Source organism: Aythya fuligula, chromosome 28 (assembly GCF_009819795.1).
Source record: "Aythya fuligula isolate bAytFul2 chromosome 28, bAytFul2.pri, whole genome shotgun sequence".
In the NCBI taxonomy this organism is placed as follows: domain Eukaryota; kingdom Metazoa; phylum Chordata; class Aves; order Anseriformes; family Anatidae; genus Aythya; species Aythya fuligula.
This window is the reverse complement of record NC_045586.1, coordinates 486,308-508,626: the sequence shown is the minus strand read 5'-3', so window position 1 is coordinate 508,626 and position 22,319 is coordinate 486,308. Positions and strand designations below refer to the sequence as shown.

Genomic DNA, 22,319 nt, shown 5'->3' with positions numbered 1-22,319 from the left:
CTGGGGGGTTGTCATGCTTTACCTCACCTTTGGGGTGCAGTTCTGGGTGAGCACAGGCCAGGACAGAGGGAGCAGCGACCCACACGGCCTCATGAGAGCCCAAGGAGGGGAGGAGCCCCCCATTCCCCAGCCACAGCACCCAGAGCTGCCAGCAGGGTAACAGAGGGGGCATGCAGACTGGAAGGGCGCCCAGCCCCAAAACCTCTTGGTTAAACTCAGAACTGCCTGAGTTTTGTGCAGAAAATTCCTTATCTCATAGCCCCTTTCCCCTGCAAAAAAGCCCTCAGCTCTACCACCCAGGGATCCTTTTTCAACCTGCAGCAATTCACACAGCTGTGGAACAGAACCAGTTAACAATACAGAAAATTTATTAAACAGGGAATGTAACGCTGGCCGCCTTGCAGAGATCAGTCTGTGTCCCAGCCCAGACGGGCTGCCAGTCACCATCCAGAGAGAACAAGAGACATGAAACCAGCCAGCTTTCTCAAAAGAGAGAATTTGCCTCAAAACCTGCCAGAGGGAGCTGCAGTGCACAGTGCAGTGTTTCAGGTTTGCAGTCCAGGAATCCCTCTGGTTTCTTGTGCCTTCTTTTAAAAAAGAGAAGATGCGAACATAAAGCAAAGAGACTAAGCCTGCCCCAGATTAAAAAAAATACAACAAATTCCATGCATGTTTTAAAAGAGAAAAGGCAGGGTCTCAGAGCAACAGGAGCAGAGAGAAGGCAGCCAGGCCTACAGGGGAAACTGCTGCGTCCTACCGACTCCATTTCAAAATGGTGGTGGTGAAAGATGGATGCGTACACCCATGCTCCCACCTGCACACTCAGCCACACACCCACAGGGAATCTCACTATGCATCAAGGAAAGAGAAATTATCTTCCTCTTGGGGTTTGCGGATCCAACTGCCATAGCCCATCTCTTCTAGCGCGCTGAAGAAGCGCTGCTTAGCTTCTTGGTAGGACGTGGCTGCCTCCTTAGCTTCTGAGTACACCAAGAACTTCTGCAGGTCTTTGCGGTTGTTCTTGGCACATAGCTGCTGGAACAGGGCAAACGTTTTCCTCTTCGACACACGAGACACCTCCAGCTTCGGTCTGAGAGAAAAAGGCAGCCATGTAAGACACGACAGAGACACAAGCAGGAGCAGGGGACATGGGGAACAACTGCACAGTCGAACGCCTGCAAGATCTGGCTCAGTGAGACTGGTGTAGGGCCTGGGCTGGGCACTGTTTGTTCTGCTTCAAGAGTACCGGCTCAAATCAGCTTGAAGTTCTCCCCAGACACGATACTGTAACTGCTCGGAGCATACCAATTCTTCATGGCTGCCCCTCTCTCCCCAAGCAGAAAATCAACATGAAAGACTCCTCTTACCCATCTACTTTCCCTTTTGTGCCATCCAAGACTTCAACTTCGCTTTCATCAGCAAGGCACCAGTTCACCGAAGACTCCTTCGTCTTGCCCGTCTGCCTTGCAGAGTCGTATACGCTGACCCGCCCAACCTGCATTGTCAGGGGTAAAGGAGGGTTTTGTGAGGTGTTAAATCCCAGCTACCCCACTCTGCTCCTTCTGGGAACTGATCGCACTGGGTCTGATCTCATCTGGGACAAGCAAAATCTGAGGCGTTCCTGTTCCCTGTGGAGAGGGGCTCAGCCTCTCCCAAGCACTAGGTTCTCACCAAGCTGAAGGCTACAGGGGCAACCCTTGGTCTTCCTTTCTCCCAGTAACCCACAGACACTGGGGAACAACACAAAGTGCTGGTTTACTGGTCACTGCCCTCCTGACCCTGCTGCAGGAGCTCTGTCAGGTGACACCCCTGCAGGGGCCTCAGTGAGGTCCAAGCCCATGGACAGAGGTGGAAGACAGGATGGAAATAAAGAGGTGTCAGGGCCACGGTACCTCAGGGTGGTTGATGTGATACGGAGCCTGCAGCCTCTTCTGCAGCATGTCCCCATCTCGCACCATGCGGCAGCAGATTGCACGCGTCAAGTGGCCCTGGCTGTACAAGTAACCTGTGAAGATGCACACGAAGGCATTAGGAAACAGGGAACTGCACAGGTAATAGACAAGGCACACGCTGAGAACCACAGCACTTCCCACAGTCTACAGAATGCTGGCAGCCACAGGGATCAGCAACAGCGACCTCCTCATTGCTACACGTCCCCTAGACGTGTAAGATGATTTATAGACTGCAACGTTTATCACTAGACACATCCAGGCAATTTTTGTCTCACCCTCCTAGATCACATGTGCCTTCTAAAAATCGAGAACCCTGGAGAAAAACCTCTCTCCACCTACTACATAAAATCCACAAACTCCCTTTATACTTCAAAACAGAACAGCTCTGCCAAGAATGGCGTTTCGGTCTGTTACTCCTACAGCCTCCACAAACGAGCTTTTCCACCCCTGTGGGAGGCAGGGTATTTGTCAGTGCAGCCCATTTCTAAGCAGCAGGGCAGCACAGCTGTCCCAACCCAGAAAGAACCGGTGGGTCTCATACCAAGTGTAACAGAACTGAGATAAACTGGCTCTATGAAGTGTGACAGCAGCGCTCCTTGCAAACCGAGTACATTCCAGCGTAAGATTTTGTCACTGCAGGACATGGTGCGCAGCCTCTCCCCATGCTGGATCCCATCCCAAGTTGGCACAATGTCACTCGACTCCACGGGAATGGTACCTTCCCCTGCACAAGCAAGGAAGAAAGCTTTTCTGTAGAGTCAGGTACTCAATAAACCTCAACACCCCATCAACAGCTGGACGGGAAGTTATCTTCTACACAGGGGCACTGAACAATCTCTGAAGTCAGCCTGGCTCCGCCACGCAGGGAGCAAACACACTCACCATTCTCCACCTTGGTCCGCAGCTTGCCTTGCTTGGGGTTCTCAAAGAGAGGCTGATGCTGGGCTTGCCCCATCACGCTCGCCTGATCGCTGCAGGATTTATCAAAGAGTGCCCCGTCCCCACAAGGTGCTGTGCTAGAAAAGAAATGCTCCCCAGGTCAGAAGCAGGTTGCAGAAAGCTGCCGTGGCCAGCAGTGCAGCAGCCACTCAGGTCACTGCCTGTACAACCCCATACAGACCTGACGTAGAGGTGAAAGGTGACATTGCTCTTTATTTTGAGTCTCTTCTTCCCCGCTGGCTCAAAAATGCTCTCTTCTGCAGAAGAAGGATTAGACGGGTCATACTTCATCAGCTCACTATAGAGAAACCTGAAAATAACAGCAGCATACCATCAAAAGGCTGCTTTGCCCCTCTAACAAGGAGTACCTCAGTCCAACCACTGCCACAAACTGAGGACACCGCTCCTCATCCTGCCACACACAAGAGCAAGACAAGGAGTCGTGGTGGGGAATACTTGGAAGCCAACCTACAGCATTTGACACTCCAGACAAGGCATGAAATAAAGCAGATTTCTTGCAGTGCATAAGACATGTAGTAGAAAATGAGTATTCTGTCAGGTAAGCAGACAGAAGCACTGGAAGGGGAGAGAAAGGAGCCTGGCTGGCTCTGCTCTGCTGCTTGCATGCACCTGATCCAAGCGTGAAGACGCCTTCAAGGTTGGTAACCTAGCACCTTTAGTCAGCACCAAGTTCACATTAACAGTAAAAAGCCCCAAAGGCAGCTGAACACAAGCAGAATTGTTAGCACAACCCCACGATCCATTTACAGCGACTGGGTCTTTTATGGCTGCTTGTCTGGGAACAGAGGAAAAACCTTGAGGTCTCCAACATGCTGTCAAGGACTAAAGAAAAACTGCGGCTTCACAGAGATTCCTCAAATAAAACCTGTGCAGGCACTTTGCAAGGAGAGGTGGAGCTCACCATTCTCATCTCTGACATGCTTTGCTGAGCCAAAGCAGCCCAGCAGCCACAGCTGTCAAGATTAATAGCAGAGACAGGCAGTAAGCAAGAGCGCAATGCTCTGATTTTACAGCTTGCTGGGGAGCAGCCCTCAACACCTTCCAGCGCTGAGGAAGACAGATCCTAACAGCAGCAGACAAAGGCTTTACAAAACCAGCTGGCTTCGCTGTTCGTAACTGGGAAGGGCAGACAATTATAAAAGGCTTGCCCAACTGCATCTCACTTCAGTTCAAGGAAAGAAAAAGCGCCATGCTGGATGTTTATGCAAAGATGAGAACAATTGCACTGTTTGGTTTGGGGAAAGCCCCTCCCAACTGATGGAAAGTAATTTCTCGCTTCTCAACATGAACACGTTTGACAAATTTTCCTGAAGCTTTCTACACCTGTGCCCAGAAAGGCCGCAGCAGGATCTGGCGGGCAGATTCCCCGACACTCTGACAGAAAGCTGGGCTCAGACTGAAACCACGCTTTGCATGCTGGCCAAGCAGCCTCTGCAGGAGGCTTTATTTTAAGTACATCCAAAGCGGCCCTTGGGCTCTTGGCAGGTTTCCAGTTCGGTACTAATTTGGGACCATTCAGGCATGGCCCTTTCTTATCAGAAATCATATCCTTCTGTTTAACAACACATGGGTAAACAGCGGCGTTAAAGGATCACAGCTACCTCCAAAGGAACCATCACAGCTACATCCCTTTAGGATGGGGTGAGCACCTTTTGGCAGGCACCTCTCCTTCTCCTTTGGGTTTCCCCTTGTCTCACCTCACAAAGCCTCTTCGAGAAATGATTTCCGCATGACAGTCATTCACAGTCTCCCCCTTCAAGCTCAGTTCTTCTCCTTTCACACATCGATTACCTGAGAAAAAAAACAAAACAAAACACAAAACACATCACAGAGTCAACACACAGCTTCACAGAAGAAGTGAGGGTTTTGAAGGTTTTATCTCACCTGAGGTTTTACTTCTCTGGGCTTCTGAGTAGCAGCACCCTGACTATGAGATTATCCTGATCCAGGCAGTTAGGAAAATAAGGGACAAAGTACAGGCTGCTTTAGGGATAGTGAAGGCTTAAGTTACCACAGTTTTAGGGCAGTGTCCCTTCAAAACCCTCTGTGCTTTTCAACCAACCACTCTGGGTGGAAGCACAGCAGCTAACTGGGAAGAGGCCTAAGGTATACAAAGCTGTGAAACATTGTGGGATCTTGTGCTACACAACGCAGGAATCCACGCTCTGAAGGATGTGCACAGACTAGTGCAGAGCAATGCAAGCAAAGATTAAGAGCAATACAGCTGAAGGCACAATCACTTTGTTCTCTCTCTCTAACTAAATCACTTGTGACACTACGCCAGCCCCAGGAGCATTTCTTGCCCTCTCTGAAGAAGCCTGCAGCAATTCCCTACTCATAGCTGACAGGGAAGAGCAGGGGGTTCAGAGATCAGCTCATGCTGGAAGCTGTCCATACCTGTTCCGATGCTGACCACAACTCCCAGGTCGTTGTTTTCCCTCCGCATGATGATGGCAGCCAGGATCTTCCGCCCAAGCAGGCTGTGCTGGATGCGAGCAGTGAGGGCATTGAAGCGCTGGTGGCTCAGCATGGCCATCTGATCGTGGAGGGTACTGCCACTTACAGGGAGCTGGAACGGGGATGCAGACCAGGATGGCTAAGAGACCACAAGCAGGTCAGTGAACAAAACAGCTCGAGCAGCAGCAGCTAGCCTGAAACACAGCTACCCAAGCAGAAGGCAGGAAGACAAAACACAGACCACAGGGAATGCAATTTTGGGCTGAACACACGGAGAGTATCAAGGGGTGGGTGAGGTTCTTTTGGTTATTTCTGGGGAAATACTCTCCAACGCGCTGAGCTCCGCTTTAAGCACGTCATCAACAGACAGCAGCAAGCTGTCCTCCTGGCAGCAAGCTCAATGGGCTGAGGAGCGGCCTCCTGGGATTGCCAGGGGGAACCCCACTGCAAAGGAACAAAACCAATCTTGCCCGTTCCCAGAGACTCAGCCGAGGAAATCTGTTACTGGTTTCGCAGGAATTCCTTCTCTGGCTGCCTGTTGGGAGACTGCACAGTCACTTGCCTCCTCTAGCACTGCTGACTGCCACACTGTCCCCGATGGATTTTCTATTTACAGACACAGCTGCTACACTCAGCTGTGCAGCTGGGAATGCAGCTTTTAAGACACCACAAAACTCAAGTGTGATTTAAAGAAGCACAGGTTTGGGACAGCCATCCTGACACAAACAGGGCTTTGTTCTTATCTGATACACGACTTTTTGAGCTGACATAATGTTTAGTGTACTATGAAGGAATGCAGAATGGAATTACTTTAATCACAAAACAAAAATGAGCACGTTCCTGCTCCACCACAGGAGCATATTTCAGCAGCTTGGGGAAGTATCTGAGGATAACATAGCCCTACAGCAGGCACCATCATGAGGGAAGAGAACATCTATGCCCTGAGGAAACAACTAACCCATTTTAGGAGAGCATCAGCTTATCTACACCTTCAGAGAACAACGATCTCACAGTTGCTCCTGAAGGCATTTTTCTGCTGGACTGAACAGCACAGGACAGGCAGGGCTAAAGAAGCAGCCCCAGCCTTGGAGGAAGAGGACGTTACCTCTGTGATGTTGATTCCCTCCATGCGCTCAGACTTCTCTGTTTCCCCGATCAGGACTCGGAGCGCTGCGTCAGCTGCCTCCTGCTTGCCCTGTTTTTTACTGTGTGCAGTTACAGCTGGGAACCAGCGGCCTCCAACCTTCGCCTGATAGACAAACCTGTAAAGACAGCAGCGCACTTCTGAGAACCTCAGAGGCCCCTGGATTTCAGTCTGCTTTTATATCTCAGTGTAAAAAAAAGAGCAGAGTGGGGGTAGCTTATTGTTGTCTGGACACGAGGTTTGGCAGAGGCAGCAGAATGTCCTGTTGCCACCTTTAACTGCATCAGGAACTTTCTCCTGAAGAATGGATAGAGAACACAACAGCAAAAACACACAGTTTCCTCCCCGAGGGATGCAGCTACTTACTTTGGGTCATGGGGAGGTCCCGACTGGTCAATGAGTTTGAACTCTGCAGCAAAGCCATTAGAGCGGGCGTACTCCAGCAGGCCGCTGACAGGGTTGACGTTCAGGTATTTGATGAGCTCCCCAACACCCTTCGCTTTTGCTGCCTTGGATTCATCCGGAGCGATGACCTGTGCCCCACAGCCACGCGTGGACTGCTCACCCTGGGGCTTCACGACAGGCTAGAGCAGAGTTAGACAGGAGAAGGCTGTTAAATACAGAACAGCAGAACAGCTGGTATTACTGAGGGACAAAGCAAACCTCTGCTAGAGCCAGGACATGACTTTGTGGGGTGAAATCCAATGGAATACAAAACAAAGAGGAAATATGACAAACAAAGTACTTGGGTCTTATAAAGAAGCTCTCTGTACCTGTTCAGGTGAGGCACATGGCACAGGCTCTCCAGAAAGAATCTTCATGGCAACTTCTGCTGCCATTTGCTTTGCTCCCTTCTTGCTGTTTCCTACCACAGCAGGGAAAATTTGGTCACCCATTTTCACACAGTAGCTGAACCTGACAGGACATTATAGCATACGAAGAGTGTTAAGCATAGATGTTGCAGTCTGTTTATTACCCCCTTCTCCCAGTTTAAATTAAATCCTTCCGCATTCTCTCTTATTTAAGTCTACCATGACGGCCTCAAACAGTTTGAAATGCCAGTCCAGCACTACCAGGTACACTACAAGACTAGAAGCTGCTCCTGGTTTGGTAGAACAAACAGCATCCTTTTTCTCTGAGAAAAGGCATTACTTTTGGTCTCTTTCTGGAGGCAGATGTCTTGGAGAAGCGATTCCCAGACTCCTGGGATAAGAGAAGCACTCAGCTAGGTCAGCAATGACCACGGGAACGTGGGTAGCATGCTGAACAGCAAGGACATTAAAGAAAGGGTTTCTCTCCTCCCCGTAGTGGACAACGCCATGCCATACCTAGGATCATGAGGTGGGCCGTCCTGAGAAAGCAGCTGGAATTCAATCGTGTTCCCTGATTTTTGTCCATACTCCATTAATATGCTGATAGGGTGCTTCCCGGGAAGCACGTTCAGTTGAGCTGGAGCTGACGATGACTCTGGCTCTGAACACAAGGGCTACAGAAAGAAACCAATTTCAGACCAAGCAATGTTTGACCAGACTTACAAACAGAAGACAGGACTCACCAGTTCTGATTCAGAACTGTTGGATGGAAACGGCTCTTCACATTTAATTCCATCGGGCCTTCCGTTCTCTGCTTCTTGCATCAGGACCTTCATAGCATTAGCTGCTGCCTCCTGCTTAGCAAGCTTTTTGCTCCCTGCTTCTGCTGGTGGGAACCGGCGCCCGCTGATCACTGCCTGGAACTTAAACCTTTGAAAGAAAAAAAAAACAAAACAAGGTTAAACCACGAGGCAAAACCATGGTATTCTCACAGCAAGCAGCTCCTCTTGCGATTCAAATGAGAAGGAACAGCTAGCTGCCACAGACAAAAATATCAGGGATGCCAAGAGCTCTGCATCTGGGCCTTGCTTCATGGCATTTCCAGAGTCATACAGAGTCATGAGACATACAGCAGCTCTAGATTTCATTCTGAAAGTAAAGGATGAATTGTCTTGTTCTGCAGTTGCCAAGCCCAAGAAGTGCAATGGCTGTATGCAAACAACAGCTCAGCTACGTCTCCTGCACACAGAGGAAGCTTAAAAGCAGCTTGCAGTTCCATCTGCACCTGGCCATTCAGGGACATCTGTCCCTCCGGCATTTTCCCTGACTACTCAAAGTGCTCGTGAACCACCCAGTGCGTTCACACCACCTCAGAGGTGCTGCCACACGTAAACCTCTTGCCTGCGATGTTTTTGCCTCCCTCCTCCTTGTGAGCACTACACGGCTTTCCTCCTGGCCTCCAGCCCCTGTGCAGAGGAAACCTGCTTCCAGAAAAAAGGGGTCAAGTGGGATCTGGAAATGGGTTGTGGGGCTGAATCCATTCAGATCACCCCTTACAAAAAAAAAAAAAAAAAAAAAGGCTAGGACTCTGTCTTTAGAATTTAGGCCAATTTTCCTGTCTAGCGAGTCTATTGACGTACCCCAGCGTGGCACATACGTACTTTTCACCGTCTCACTGGTGCTCAGGAACAGCCACAATCTGACAAGTGGAGGCAGGACTCCACAAACCGTGGCGTCACGCCATGCTCTGCTCGCACGGCATCCACTCTGACCTGCTGCACCACAGGGATGTTCTGAGCGGGTTCACCTCATCTAACCCAAGATATCCACACCCAAGGGCTTTGTTTGGGGTTCCTTTTATACCACTTCCACAGAGAGAACATCCTGACTGCATTTGGATAAGTGAGAGGCACCCCAGAAATGCCTGTTTTACTCTCTGTAATCTGAAAGTGATGAAATCCAGGCTGCCTGGGGTTAAATTTCATTTTTTTGTTTGTTTTTAAGCTGCTACAAGGAATCAGCAAGGCCAACCAGTCCCAAATGAGGTAAACATTAAAGAACAGGCCCTTGAGGACAAGGCCGAGGTGGAGTTGGTTCAGGTCAGCTTAAACAAAGAGACAGCTCAGGGAAGTTAGGAAATCTTACCGTGGCTCGTGAGAGGGCCCGCTCTGCTCCAGCATTTCAAAGTCACAGTGCTGCGAGGTGTACTGGGAATATTCGGTAAGGCCACTCACTGGGTTCTTCTCCTGACAAGCCAACAGTTTCTCGACAGGCGTACATGGGAAACCAGTGTCAAACTGGGCGGCGTAACTGGGGGAAGCCTGGGAGTTCATGATGGACTCCGACTCCTCAGGCTGCACGTTGATAGTGTTCAGATTGTCTGGGATGTCATCCGAAGCCCACCTGCCATTCTCAGAGCTGTCATAGGTACTGAAGCTAGAAAATACGGGCTTAGCGTCCTCAGGCACGGCTGCTTCTGTGTCACTGTCGCTGCTCCGGTCAGTCTGCCCCACAGCCTGCTGCCCGTTCTCCATACTCGATCCTGCTGCTGGTGAAGCTACAGCCACGGTCACCTCCTGTGGGTCTGCAGGAACAGAGGAAGATGGCAAACTCACCCCAGGCGCAGGATCTGCTCTTCTGGTTGCTGCGCTGGCCTTCAGCCGCATCTGCATCCGCTCGCGTTTCCTGTCGGTCAGGGACCATCGCGGAGGGTTGGAGTTTTCCTTGTGGACGTCGCCCAGCTTCTCCAGGGCGCTGAGGAAGGCGTTAACGTCCTTGGCTTTCGAAAAGCCAATGTTCTTGGCAAGGTTGAGCGCCGTCGTTTCTGCCACCCTGAACAAGTAGTTGCAGATTTTGTCCTTTGTCTCAGCCATCGTGGGGCTGACGTCTCTCGAGCTGGCCGCGCTCCTCTCCCCTCTGCTCTCAGAAGCTGAGGCCGCGCTGCCCCCGCCGTGCTCAGGAGGGTTTCTTTCTCTCTCTGTGCTTGGGCTGGCAATCCTCCACAGCGGCGGCGTCTCTTCGCCTTTGCGCAATTTGCCTTCTCTGAGGAGCTTGTACAAAATACGGTTGACTTCTTTCTTTTGAGTTTTAAGCTTCCGTGCAAGATCATAAACTGTACAAGTCTTCCCCACCCCAAGCTGCCTGAAGATATTCAGAATTTCCTGTTCATGGTTCTGCCCAGCAAGAGACAATCGCTGGAAATTCAGACTTATGGTGTCAGAATCTCTCTCCCGGTTCTCCTGATTGTGGTGCTGAGGAGGGCGACAATGCGATGAAGTTTCCACCCGCGGGTACTTGTTGGAGAACCTATGGCATCCTGCTCTGCCACGCCTGGCTTGCCATCTCCCTGCAGGAGCTGCTGCCACAGCCGGCCAGCCTCCGACGCGCGGTTCCTTGTAGGATTGCGGCTCCTGGATTACACAGACTTCGCTGTCCTGCCTTTCTAGGAATTGCTGTCGTGAAAAGGCTTCCCGGTTAGTTTCCCATGAGGTACGGGGGCAGTGAAAGAAACCTGGGTTAGTGCTGGAGAAGTTAGGTCTTGAGCCGGTAAAATATGAGCCTTTGCCTCGAGTGGTGCCTCTGTTCATAGCGCACTGCTGCAGCACGAGGGGGGGCCGGGCTGCCTTCGTCCCGGTAGAAGAGAAGCTGCTGTTCCCTCGGCGCACTCCAATCCTGAACAGGAACCTGCCAGGAGGGGGAAAAACAGGACTTCAAAACCCAGTTACACAATTACAGGCTTCCAGAAACCCAGTCTGAACAGCCTCCCTGCTACCGAGACATCTGAGGCATCTTTGCCTTGCCAAACCTTCCTCTTTCCACAGCGTTTAAATTATTCACGTAAGCACAAATGGCAAATTCTGTCCACCCAGCACAAAACCCGGCAGTTGGGAATCACAGGTGAAGATACCCACGAGAAAACAGCTTAAAAAAAAAAAAAAAACAACAATGAGTGACCCTCTCTTCTTTTGGGGCTGAATTTCAAGCTGGCTGCACGGAGGCTGTTTGTCTTCTGGCAATGCCTTCTGTCAAAGGCTCACCAGGCGCCTCCAAAACACGAGCAGCTTTCACTTGGCTGCCCTCAGGGAGGCGAGAATCACAGCTCTGGTTTGCAGAGAAACAGCGGCACGAGGAGGTGAAGCAGCTCGCACAGGACAGAGCAGAGCTGCAGCGGGCTCCGAGCAGTTTTTAGACTCATGGCCTGAAGTCTGACACCCTAAATGTACTTTCCTTCCTGGACGTGACCTACAGAGGTAAAGCATCACACTGCACGAGGAGTAAAGCGATAACATACAGAGAAATCGGATAGGTGCAGGCTTCCTAACGGTATGAAAGGTATTTTGGGACTGTGGCCCCAATTTCACTCGCATCTCTGACAGCTGGGCCGTCCCCCTGTGCTACAGGGCATAGGTCTCAGCTTTTTACATGCTTTTTAAAGAAAAGAAACCAAGCACGGGATAAAATCTAGCCCTTCCAGCACTGCTGCTTGTGAACCGAGCGGGTAAAAACATGCAACTGATACCCTCCTACCTCCTCGGTGACACCCCGTTCACCTATCCTCACCTACGTGGTTCAGGCTTTCTTTGGAAAACTGACTTGGTGAAGAAAGTTCCCTTCCTTCGTACAAGGAAGGAAGTTCCCTCTCCTTCGTGAGAGTTTTGCAGCCATGTGGTGCGAGCTTTGATGCGTGAGGTGTAGGAGCTGGCAGTGACACAGTGACAGGGAGAGAAGGAGGTGGGCTGCGTGCGGGGTAATTCATTCCTAAAGTCACTTAAATGGCAGAATAACAGCAAAATGCACAGAACCGAGTACAGCTCAAGGTCACTGGGGGGTTTCACTCTTTAAACAAGCGGGTTAAAAACCCCTGCCTGCACCCAGCCACCGCCACGGGGACTTCATTCCATCCCCACCCCGGGAACACCGCGGGCTCCACGGGAGGGGAGCCCTGAGCTCAGGGCAGGGCTGGCAGAAGGATGAGGGGTCGGGGATTCACCCCCAGGCTGATGCTCTTACCTCGCTCCTGGCCATCAGCTCCCGCACGCACCAGGCCCAACCGTGCAGAGCGCAGGCAGCACCGGGCCCCACCGGGCACCCCCGCAAGATGGCCGCGAGCTCCCTTTCGGTTTCGGTTCCCGCACCCTCCCCGCCCCAACGGGGGCGGGCAGCGCCCAGGCTTGGCCCCGTGCCCGGGACAGCGGCGGGGAAGGGACGGAGGGAACGGGGAGGGGGAGGCGCAGGCAGGGCCCGGGGCTGGGCAGCGCTCGGGGAGCGGCTCCCGGCGGGAGCCCCGGCCCGGCCGCCAGCACCGGGGCTCTCCCGGTAGTACCGGGGGCTACGGGACCCCCGGCCCCTCACGGCCGCCGCTCCGCGGGGCGGCTCCCCAGGAAACTCCGCAGCGGGGACGGCTCCGGGCCTACCGCCTGCGGCCTCCGGGACACCGGGAGGGGAACGGGGGGGGGGGAGCAGCCCCGGGCCGCACCGGGCAGCTCACGGGGCAGCACGGCCCGGCTCCCCGAGCCCCCCCCGCCCGCCCCGGGACAGCCGGTGCCGAGCCCGCCCCCCCGCACCCCCCTTCCCCCCCCCCCTCCGCCGCCCCCTTACCCCCTCCGCCGCCGTCGGCGCCGCGGCGGGCGCAGGATGATGACGCCACCAGGCCCCGGCTGCGCCTGCGCGCAGCGCCGCGAGGCCGCGCGGCCGCCATCTTCCTTCAGGGCACAGAGCTTCAGGGCCCGTTTGCAGGCCGGGCAACGCATCGCCGCGGCGTGCCCGAAGCCCGGGCGCGACACCCGGCTCCGCCACGGGTGTGAGGGGGGTGCTACGGGGGTACCTTGTGGCGGGGGGCGGTGGTGGAGGCTCCGGTTTTATCCCGGGGGGCGGTGGGAGCGGCCGCCTCAGGCCTGGGCCCGCACGTGCCCGGCACGGCGCATGCGCCACGGTCCCGCCGCTGGGCCGCGCATGCGCACTGCGCACGGGCCGCGTGCCGGGGGGGGGCCCAGTGGCTCCCCGACCCCTGTGGGGCTCCTACCCCCAACCCCCCCCCCAAATCCTGCAGCCCCCCGGGCTCCCCCCTCCTCAAAACAGTGACGTTTGGGGACGTTTTTGTGAAGCTTAGGTTCAGGGTTGTTTAGGTTGCTTTTCTTTTTTTTTTTTTCTTTTTTTTTTTTTTCTTTTTTTTCCTTTTTTTCCTTTTTTTCTTTTTTTTTTTTTTCTTTTTTTCATATGATTCCGGGATTTTTTTTTTTTTTATTTTTATTTTTTCTTTTCTGGAAGATTTGGGGGTTTGTATTCCCCAGGCCAATTTCTGCATTTTATTTTATTTTATTTTATTTTATTTTATTTTATTTTATTTTATTTTATTTTATTTTATTTTATTTTATTTTATTTTATTTTATTTTTCTGTAACAGGGATGCTCATTTTCTTAAATAATAAAAAAAAAAAGGCCCCCCCCTCAGTCAGCTGAAATTTTCACCTCTTGATTCCTGGAGGGATTTGGGAGTGCAGAAAGCCCTGCCTGGGATGAGGCTCAGCCCAGAGCCGCAGACACCGGGGTCAGGCACTCCCAGCGCAGCCAAGCAGCGTTTCATTTCTCACCCACTCATGAGCAGCGTGAATGACTGCGGCGTGCAGAGCACAAACCATCAAATCCTCAATCTGTTCCTTTTTTTTTTTTTTTTCCCCGTTAATTGCCTGTGATCGCTCTGAAGCTTTAACCCAGCCTCAGTGAATCTGATTCATTCCTGCAGCTCCCGAGGCCCCGCAGGAGGGTTACGGAGCTGCTCCCTGCGGTGTCGGCGTGATTTACCCTGTCTGTGAAATAAATAATCTATAGCACGAGTTATGGAGCCATACATCCTCCTGAATTGCAACGCGCCGAATGCGACAGCTAGCCACTTAATCGATACGAGTTCATTCTCCGTTCTCCTCGTTTGTGGAAAATTGGGCAGCCTCCAAGCTGGTTTCCATAGGAACGTGATTTGAGACCGTGCGAGCCGAGCTGCCGGAGGCCCGGCGTTAGCACGGTGGCGTTCTCAGCTTCGTGCTGCCAGAAGCTCCCGGGGCCCCCCCGTATCGCAGCCGCCCAACGCTGGGCTCCCGCTCGCTGGAAATGGGCTCGGGGAGTTCATTTGTGCTGGAGATAAGGCGCCGATAACCGCTTCGTGTGCTGCTGTGGCCGAGGCGGAGGCTGCTGCCTGCAGGCTGCTGCCTCCAGCCCGTGGTGGGGGCTGAGGAGGGTCCCTCTGCCCCCCCGGCAGCACCCCACACGAGAGCTGCCGGGGCTCGTCCTGCCCCACGCCCCGTGGGGGCTCCCCCAGGCCCCCACCGGAGGCTTCCCGGAGCCGCCGTCCCCGCGCGATGGCAGCATTTGCTAAGGCACTAACGGGCCGGAGACGCCTCAGGTGCCTGCTTTGTTTTGCCTCCCTCTTCTGAAATGAAATGAGATGAAATAAATTGTAGCACAGCTCCCCCGCCCGACTCCCTGTTCAAATGCCAGCTCTTGGATACGGCTATTGTTCCGCCGAGCTTCATTTTAAAGCTGCTTTATTAGCCGCTCTGAAATATCGCTTCCTCGCTGTTGAAGTCAGCCTGTTCCTACCAGGGAGATAAAAGCCGATGGCTTGATTGCAGAGGGGACATTTTGTTGCTCTCCTAAATCAGATGGCTGCATTGTTTAATTGAACGTGGCCCTGGGAGCGCTGCTGTGTTATCGGGCTTGCTGGTGCCTGCCCCCCTCCACCCCAGGAGCAAATCCTGCTCTCGTGCTGCTGATCCGAGAGGTGCAGTTAGGTGCTGGCCTTCTTGCAGGAGCCCCCATCAAGCCCTCTGGGCTCCTCGCACAAGGAATTGGGCTGATTCAGACCCTCCGTTCTCCAAACCAGGCAGTGTTGCTCTTCACGCTCCGGGTGCAGATGCAAAGCTGGGAGCTGGCATGGAAAAAACGCAGCTCCTGTGCCTTCAGTTCCCATGCAAAGTATTTTTTTTCCCCCACAGATAATTTGTTTGTAGCTAAAACCACAGTGCAGGTAACGTGATGGGTCCATCCGGGAGTGTTTTTGTGGTGGTATGCTTTTTATACAAGCGTCTAGCAATTAATCATCCTGAAGAAGAATTACCCCTAGCTTGTTACAGCATCACAGGACAGGACCGAGCTCTGCGTGGACCAGCTGGCGCTCGCTGGCAGACAGATGCACAGACACCTGCTCATCCGGAGGGAGGTTGCGCTCACACCTCCAGCCCTCGGCCTCTTTTTTCTCAGACATGGGAAAATCTGACCCATCCTGAGCCTGGGGCACAGGGGAAAGTGCTGAATTGCCATTTTTTTTTCTTTGCTTCAGCCCCTCCGAGCCTGCTCCTGCTCCCACGGGGCTGTTTCCCAGCTGGCGAAGCAGCAGGGCTACGCGGAGCATCGCGCAAGCTTTTTCTTCTAAGGCTCCTTGCCGTTCAGCAAAGGCGTGAACCTGAGCTTTGATAAAGCCCCGGCAGCTGCCATGTCTGCTCTCCAGAGATGTCAGCAGCAATTACTCATCTCCAGAGCTCCCGGTGCGGAGGGGAAGGGGGGGACTCTGCTGCTTCTCCCATCCACACGCCGCTGGTCCTGCTCCGGGGATGGGACAGCACGCTCCTGCGGCCAACATATTCGGCCCCGGGGTGGGAAGCGTGGCGTGGGAAGGCAGGTGTGGATGGCACAGATGCGGCAGTGCAAGGAGCCGCAGCAGTGACTCCCAGCGCAGCTGCAGCAGCGAGGAGCGCAGGTTTGTGCCGGCTCTTACAAAAGGCAGGGCGTTGCTTGGAAAAAAAGGCAGGAGACGGAGCGCGGCACCGCCGCCGGCTGATCCTCGCGTGGCTGGGGATGCCACGTGAGCACAGCCTTCGCCTTTAGCTCTTGGATGATCACAGGCTTATCTGCCATGGGTTCACGGCCATCACAGTGTCCACTTGGCAACTTTACCCTGCGGTGTTCTCCTTCAGCCTCGCACCACGGTTGCCAGGGGCTCGTTTGGCTCGGGGACAGGTTGTTCCGCCGCTGCCACCGCGACCAAGCGCTCTCTGGCCTTTTGCTGCCTTCAGACACCGGCGTTCTCCTTGGCATGGCTCACGCTGCTCCAGCCTGGTCATCTCCTCCTTATCAAGCTGTCGTCCCTCAGGTGGTGGCTGAAGCACCACAGGGTGTGGGATGGGTGCCCAGCACCTCTCGCAGAGATTTCTTGGAGGGGGATCAGCATGAAGGGGACCCCACGGCCACTGAGAATTGATGCAGCAGCTCCCAGAGAGTGAATCAGTTACATTAATGAACACTTCCAAATGCCAGATTCCGAGGAGCTCCCTAATATATGGCATTAATATTCTCTTCTGTAACCTTTACGTTGCCATCCAGTCCAGTTCCCTTTTGCCCTTTGCTACTCCCTTTTGCGTTTAATATTAAATCTGATGTGGCAGAGAGAGGGCTTTACTGTGCACTCAGACAAATCAAAGGGATTTCACAATCCCTCAGCTGGGAAAAGCATCAGCCCGAGGGCAGAACGCATCCCCTGGGGCTGCGCCCCCAGGCAGGGCTCCCCGCTCGCAGCTCCCCTGCTGCTCGTCACCACCCCGAGGGCAGGGAGCCAGGGGCGGTTTTTCATCCGCAGCGCTCGAGGCGCTCGCCTCGGGGCTCAGCCGAGCCGCCTCCCTGCTGACCCTGCCATTTTCTTCAAGGTCAGCGCTCTGCAAACTTCGGGAGCTGCCTGGGGAGGCAGCGAGACAGACAGCCCGCTGCTCTCAGCTCCTTTTTATTTATGGAGCTATTGAGCACAGAGAGACTGTTTAATGGATTGTCTCGCAAGGGAAAGCCTGGCGCAGCCGGGTCTCCAAAGGGCTTCCTTGCGTGGAGGACTTCTTTGTGCCTCCCACAGGATCCTATTACACCTTCTTCTCGGCTTGTTCTTTATTCGCTGTGAATTATTTTTTCACGCAGCACAACCCAGCTGACAGAGCCGAGAGCTGTAGATCAGTGACTCGCAGAGATGGATAGGCAGGAGGGCGGCTGGAGGGAATGATGGATGGCACGGAAGATAGTTGTTTGCAGATCTCAGGGACATGTACGGTGCTTTAATTGGTTGGTCTGCACAGATTTCCCCACAAACAGCATTTTTTAATCTAAAAGAAAGCAAGAAACTGGAACGTGTCTTGCTTCTTTCATGACTTCCCTGGAGGCAGCAGCAGCACATTAAGGAAAAAGAGAAGGAGGAGGAAAAAATAGTCAGAAGCACCAGGTGGCTGAATATCTTGCAGCCTAATTGATTCCTCTTTAATTAGTACAAAACCTGTTGCTCCCAACCAACGTTCAGTGCAGGCTTTGGAGCAAGCAGCATCCTCCCCGGCTCCACACCAGTTTGGTGTGGCGGCGCGAGGAGAGGAGCAGTTGGGGAACGGCGCAGAGCTGACGGTGCCACCTCAGCACCTGGGGACAGGGCTCACCTCCAAGGTCTGAGGTGTTCTTCCAAGCAGCAAGAGCCAGAGGAGAAGAGAGGAGAGGAAGCTGTGTCAGCACAAGGTGTTGGAGGGGAGCGTGTGGGTAACGTGACACGTCGCCTGCCCTCGCGTGGAAACCGCTCGCCAGTTATCACCCCAAACACAATGGCATTTTTCAAATGGAAAAGAGCTTAATGCTGTTAAACTGTTTGTCGTGGATACGATTTCAAGTGGCTTCATCCAAGTTCAAGCCTGCTTCTGGCTTGTACGTGGCCAGTGAAGACAACCCTAGAGCAGCGTGCTCCTGAGAGCCCAGCGCCAGGGCAGGGCAGGATCCAACCCTCCTCCAGAGGCAGCCTTAAGTGCAGGCGTACGTAGCACACAGGAGCAGATATTTAGCTTCAGAATATCAGCTTGCTTTTTTATTAGTGGAAAGGATGATGTTCACTTCCAGTGAAGTTACTTCTCTGCTTGCTGCCTCCTGAATTCTGAAAGGACGTTCAGGGACTTGCCTGAACCAGGTTCTGTGCTCGCTGCTCCCAGGTCAGGTGGGGACTTTCTCAAGCAGGCTCAAACTCAGCCCCTGTAAGCATCTGGCCAGGTCTCTAGGGCTTCTGAAAATGCCACTTTATGGTTTTAATTTTGGTCTTTCTGATCCATGTCATCCCTTCCACCAGCACAACGTGGGCACAGCCACTCCCCTCTCACCCAGCAGCTCCTCTGCAGCAGGAATCTGCTTCTGCTTCTGGACCCCCACATCTGTCAAAATACTGGCATGGAAGAGGTGATAACTGGTCTGGAGGTCTTGCAGCAAAGCCCCCTCTGCCAGCCGGTTCGCAGCAGTTACCATTGCTTAAGCACAGTGGCTGCTCCCCAGCAGGAAATCCAGAAATACCCATTTAGGTAGAAAAGCGTAATTTACCATTGCATTTCACAGCTGGTTCCTGCTGAGAAACCCTTCTTATTGTGCGAGTGCCAGGCCAGCAGGCTCTGGAAAATGGAGATAGCTTCTTCCATCCTGATAACCACGCAAAAGGACACAAATGCCATTAATACGAGCCTGGCATCTTTGCAGGCAGATGCATCCTCTGTGAGCGCTCATGGGAATTGCAGGCACGTCTGGGAGAGGAGAGGAAGCTCATGTGCGAACACTGCGGCCTGACCAGAAAGATAACAGCACCCAGCAGCAGCTCAAACATCCCCTACGAGCATCCACATGCAGACCCAGCCCCGCAGGTCGCTGCTGCTCTGGGTGACCGTGGAGAAATGCTGGAGACCCCAGAGCAGGAGGGGAGGCAGCCGGAGCCCCCTCCCTGCCGTGCACCTCGCAACGGACCAGGAGCAGTTTTCGCGGTGCCGAGCTGCTTGGCTGATGTTGCCCAGAGCTCTCCGGAGGCGTGATGTGGCCTGCAGACCTCACACTGCGCTGCGGGATAATTAACAGTAACTAACAGCCCCAGCGGCGCCTGCGCTCCCAGGGCCGGGGTGATGAAATTAGCAGCCAGGCAGCCCCAGTTTTACCTTGGAAAATGAGCCCGTGTGAAATGGAAACAACCGCAGGGAGACAGGCCCCGAGCTTGTTTTATTCCTGCAGCAGAGCTCAGCCTTGGAGGGGGAGGTTATTCAGGAGGCTTTGCTGATTGCAGCTCCCCGTGGCTGCAACCTGGCCCCTCGAGAGCAGAAAACCACTCTGCGGCTGCCTGCTGGGTGCCCTTCAGCAGGTAAAGGGGCTTTCAGCTCGTCAGCTGGGGAAATGGCAGCGTGCAGAAGCTGGAGCCCTCCTCCTGCCTCCTTCCAAGCACAGAACCTGCTGCAAAGCCCCCAGCGGCCACGCGCCCGCCCTCGTCCCCAGGAGCTGCCTCCTGCGCCCAGCTCATTTCCAGCATGCAGGTGTCTATTCAAACCCAGGGCTCGTGGAGCGATTTCCTCGTGGTTCTCCCCTCCCTGCTGAAGGCCAGCAGTCCCCTACTGATTATAAAAAGCTCCATCTGCTTTCAAGAAACCGTTGAGCGAAACAATTAATAGCTTTTTTTTCTTTCCCTTCCCATCTCCGCCACCGCAGCGCGCACACCGATGCTGCCACGGGCACCGAGCATCCCCCCCAGGCTGGGAAAGCAGAGGACAAGGGGACACGCGAGGGACACGGTTCTCTGCCTCCATGCAGAAGCCTTAATCCCAAACCATTAATAAAAACAGATTTCATGCCGCACGCAGAGATTAAAGGAATTTCACCTAGTCTCCGGGGGCAGCATCAGAGCTACAGCTGTAGTCACACGTTGGGGGCTCTGCTTCGCTAAGCCACTAATTTGGGAAATGAAGCTATATGCTTTTAATCGCTTATCAAAGAGCCCCTCAAATTGTTGGAGGTATTTTTAGAGTTTACAGGTATTAGCTCAAAAAAAAAAAAAAGCCCAATTTACGGATTCGTCACGGTTCAACCGCCACACATCACCCCCTCCTTCCTCCTCTGCTGGCCCCGCAGCACCCACGCTTGGATCAGCCAAAGGCTTGTGCCCACCCGAGCCCTCCTGCCACGTGTGCAGGACGTGTCCCGGGGCAGCTGCTTGGCTGCCAGGCCCTCGCACTGCTGCTGCATTGCCCGATTTTTTATTTTTTTTTCTAAATGGACTGAGCCAAAGCTCACAGCACAGCGCTCACAGGCTTCAAGCGAGGCTTTTGAATCGTCGCCTGGATTTAGCAGCACCAAGTGGGAAAGGCTCCAGCTTCCCCTTCTCTTCTGTTCCCTCTCTGAAGTTGTTTTTGTGCCCTTTGCGCTCCAGCCAGCTTTCATCCTCATTTGTTAGAGGTAAGGGACAAACCAAGCCATTAGCTGGATTGAAGGAGCAGTCCAGGTCCGACACACTCATGTCTGTAGTGCTCAGGTCACGCTGGGGGAAGCAGGAGGGGAATCCTCAGGACACCTCGGTGCATGGCAAGAGGAAGGAGGATTTGTGACACTAGCAAGGACCTGGAGTGTGCCACAGACCCCACGAGGCACATGGAAACCCCAAACGCCTTCAGCAAAACCCCTCTGGGAGCAGGTGGCTTGAAAACACCTTGCTGCTCGTGTAGGAACCTGAGATTCCTGGGAGGGAGCAAGGAGCTCACACGGCCCTACAAAGCGCCGAGCAGCTCCCGGCACGGAGCTCGTGTCGCGGCTGGAAGGTGGCAGAGCAGCCCCGGGCTCTGGTAGACGCCGCAGCCGTCTGCTCAGGTTTCTCCAGGCACTTCTCCTCCCTGCTCGTCGCTCTCATTCAGAAAAGACGAGCCCGGCGTGGATCAGAGCCAGGCGGGCTGCCAGGAGGGAGCCTGCGATTAGGAGCAAAGCCGGCATCTGCCACCTCCGCGGGCACAGCTCCTCCCTCGGTCCAGCTCAGGGTGACCCACGGGGAAGTTTAATTCTCTCTGGTGCCAGTGGCAACGACAGAAGCCACCTCAAAGCCTGGCACTGGTGCTGCTACCCCCGTGCCTCCCTCCAGCCCCATCGCTGTCTGCGCCTCAGCACCCCCACAGTGCAACGGAGCGGGGACGCTCCCCCCTCTCCAGGGTCTCCCCAAAGCACATGGATGGACCACGGCAGCCTGGCGCAGACCCCCAGAGGCACAAAACTGCTTCCCAGGGACATGCAGAGAGCTCAGCACCACCTGGGGACGTGCCACCCAATGCCATGGGTTTCCCACCCTGCACCTCTTGCGGCACGGGGTCGTCCTACAGGAGCGATGCAACCACGGCACGAGCACCTCGAGCCTTGCTCCGAGCCAAAGCCGAACACCGCTCCCACCGGCAGGAAGAACAGAGCTCCAAAGACCAGCAGAACAGAGGGGTCCGAAGCATTTATATATGTACGTATATATCATATATTTGTGTGTGTAACTATACATAGGTATCTGCATACTTACACACCGCACAGGTAAATATTTATAGATACTGACCTCTTCAGATTAAAGTCCAAGGCACTTTTTACAGTGAACAGGTTAAAGCCATAGTTTAAAACATGCCTGTTTCTGGGTACAGATCAGTTTTATGGCAATGCTGTCGGGACAGGCAAGTCCCCGCTCCCTTCCCCCGTTTAGGAGACCCAGCCACGCTCAGACCAGAAGGAGGAATGTAAGCCCGGGGCCAGAGCCTGACCGCAGAGACACGAGCAGCTCCGCCAGGGCCAGGAGGTGCGTTGGGGTGTGCTAGGACCCCGGCAGCATGAGGGGAAGAACACTTTGGGTAGAAGACGGAGCAGAGCCGGGTGCTGCGAGGCGCGTACTGAGCATCCTGGCTGAGAGCAGCCACCGGGCTCACGGTGCTGGAGACCTGTCCTGTGCCCCACTGCCTGAGCAAGAGGGGGCAGACGGGACTCACCTGGGGGGAAACACCTCATCCCACAGAGCAGCTTGGCTTTCCCCTGCAAAATCCCCCGTCTGCAGCCCTGTGCCCTCCCGGTGGCTATGGGGAGGAAGCTCGGAGCTGGGTGAGAAGCTGGGGCTGGAAGTGGAGCAGAGCCTTCCAGCAGCAGCTTCCCAACCCCCCCAGTTCACCACCAACACCCCAGCAAA

At 54.0% G+C, this 22,319-nt stretch overlaps 1 protein-coding gene across 3 annotated transcripts; it reads right to left on the bottom strand.

The window, feature by feature from the left end:
* Positions 1 to 350: 350 nt before the first annotated feature.
* ADAR (adenosine deaminase RNA specific) lies at positions 351 to 12,963 on the bottom strand. 3 transcript variants are annotated; one of them, XM_032204390.1, is made up of 15 exons: positions 12,924 to 12,963; positions 9,471 to 11,009; positions 8,069 to 8,255; positions 7,842 to 7,999; positions 7,287 to 7,428; positions 6,880 to 7,097; positions 6,475 to 6,631; positions 5,310 to 5,508; positions 4,610 to 4,703; positions 3,073 to 3,201; positions 2,835 to 2,968; positions 2,494 to 2,676; positions 1,893 to 2,005; positions 1,368 to 1,495; positions 351 to 1,090 (listed from the first exon to the last, which is right to left on the bottom strand). In XM_032204390.1, exons 2-15 carry the CDS (start codon positions 10,910 to 10,912, stop codon positions 850 to 852), a joined length of 3,525 nt encoding a protein of 1,174 aa, XP_032060281.1. In that variant the 5' UTR covers positions 10,913 to 11,009; positions 12,924 to 12,963; the 3' UTR covers positions 351 to 849. The 3 variants fall into 3 exon arrangements, with proteins under 3 accessions (XP_032060281.1, XP_032060284.1, XP_032060282.1); XM_032204393.1 differs by having other exon boundaries at positions 5,310 to 5,481; XM_032204391.1 differs by lacking the exon at positions 12,924 to 12,963 and adding an exon at positions 12,336 to 12,482.
* Between the last annotated feature and the right edge of the window lie 9,356 nt (positions 12,964 to 22,319).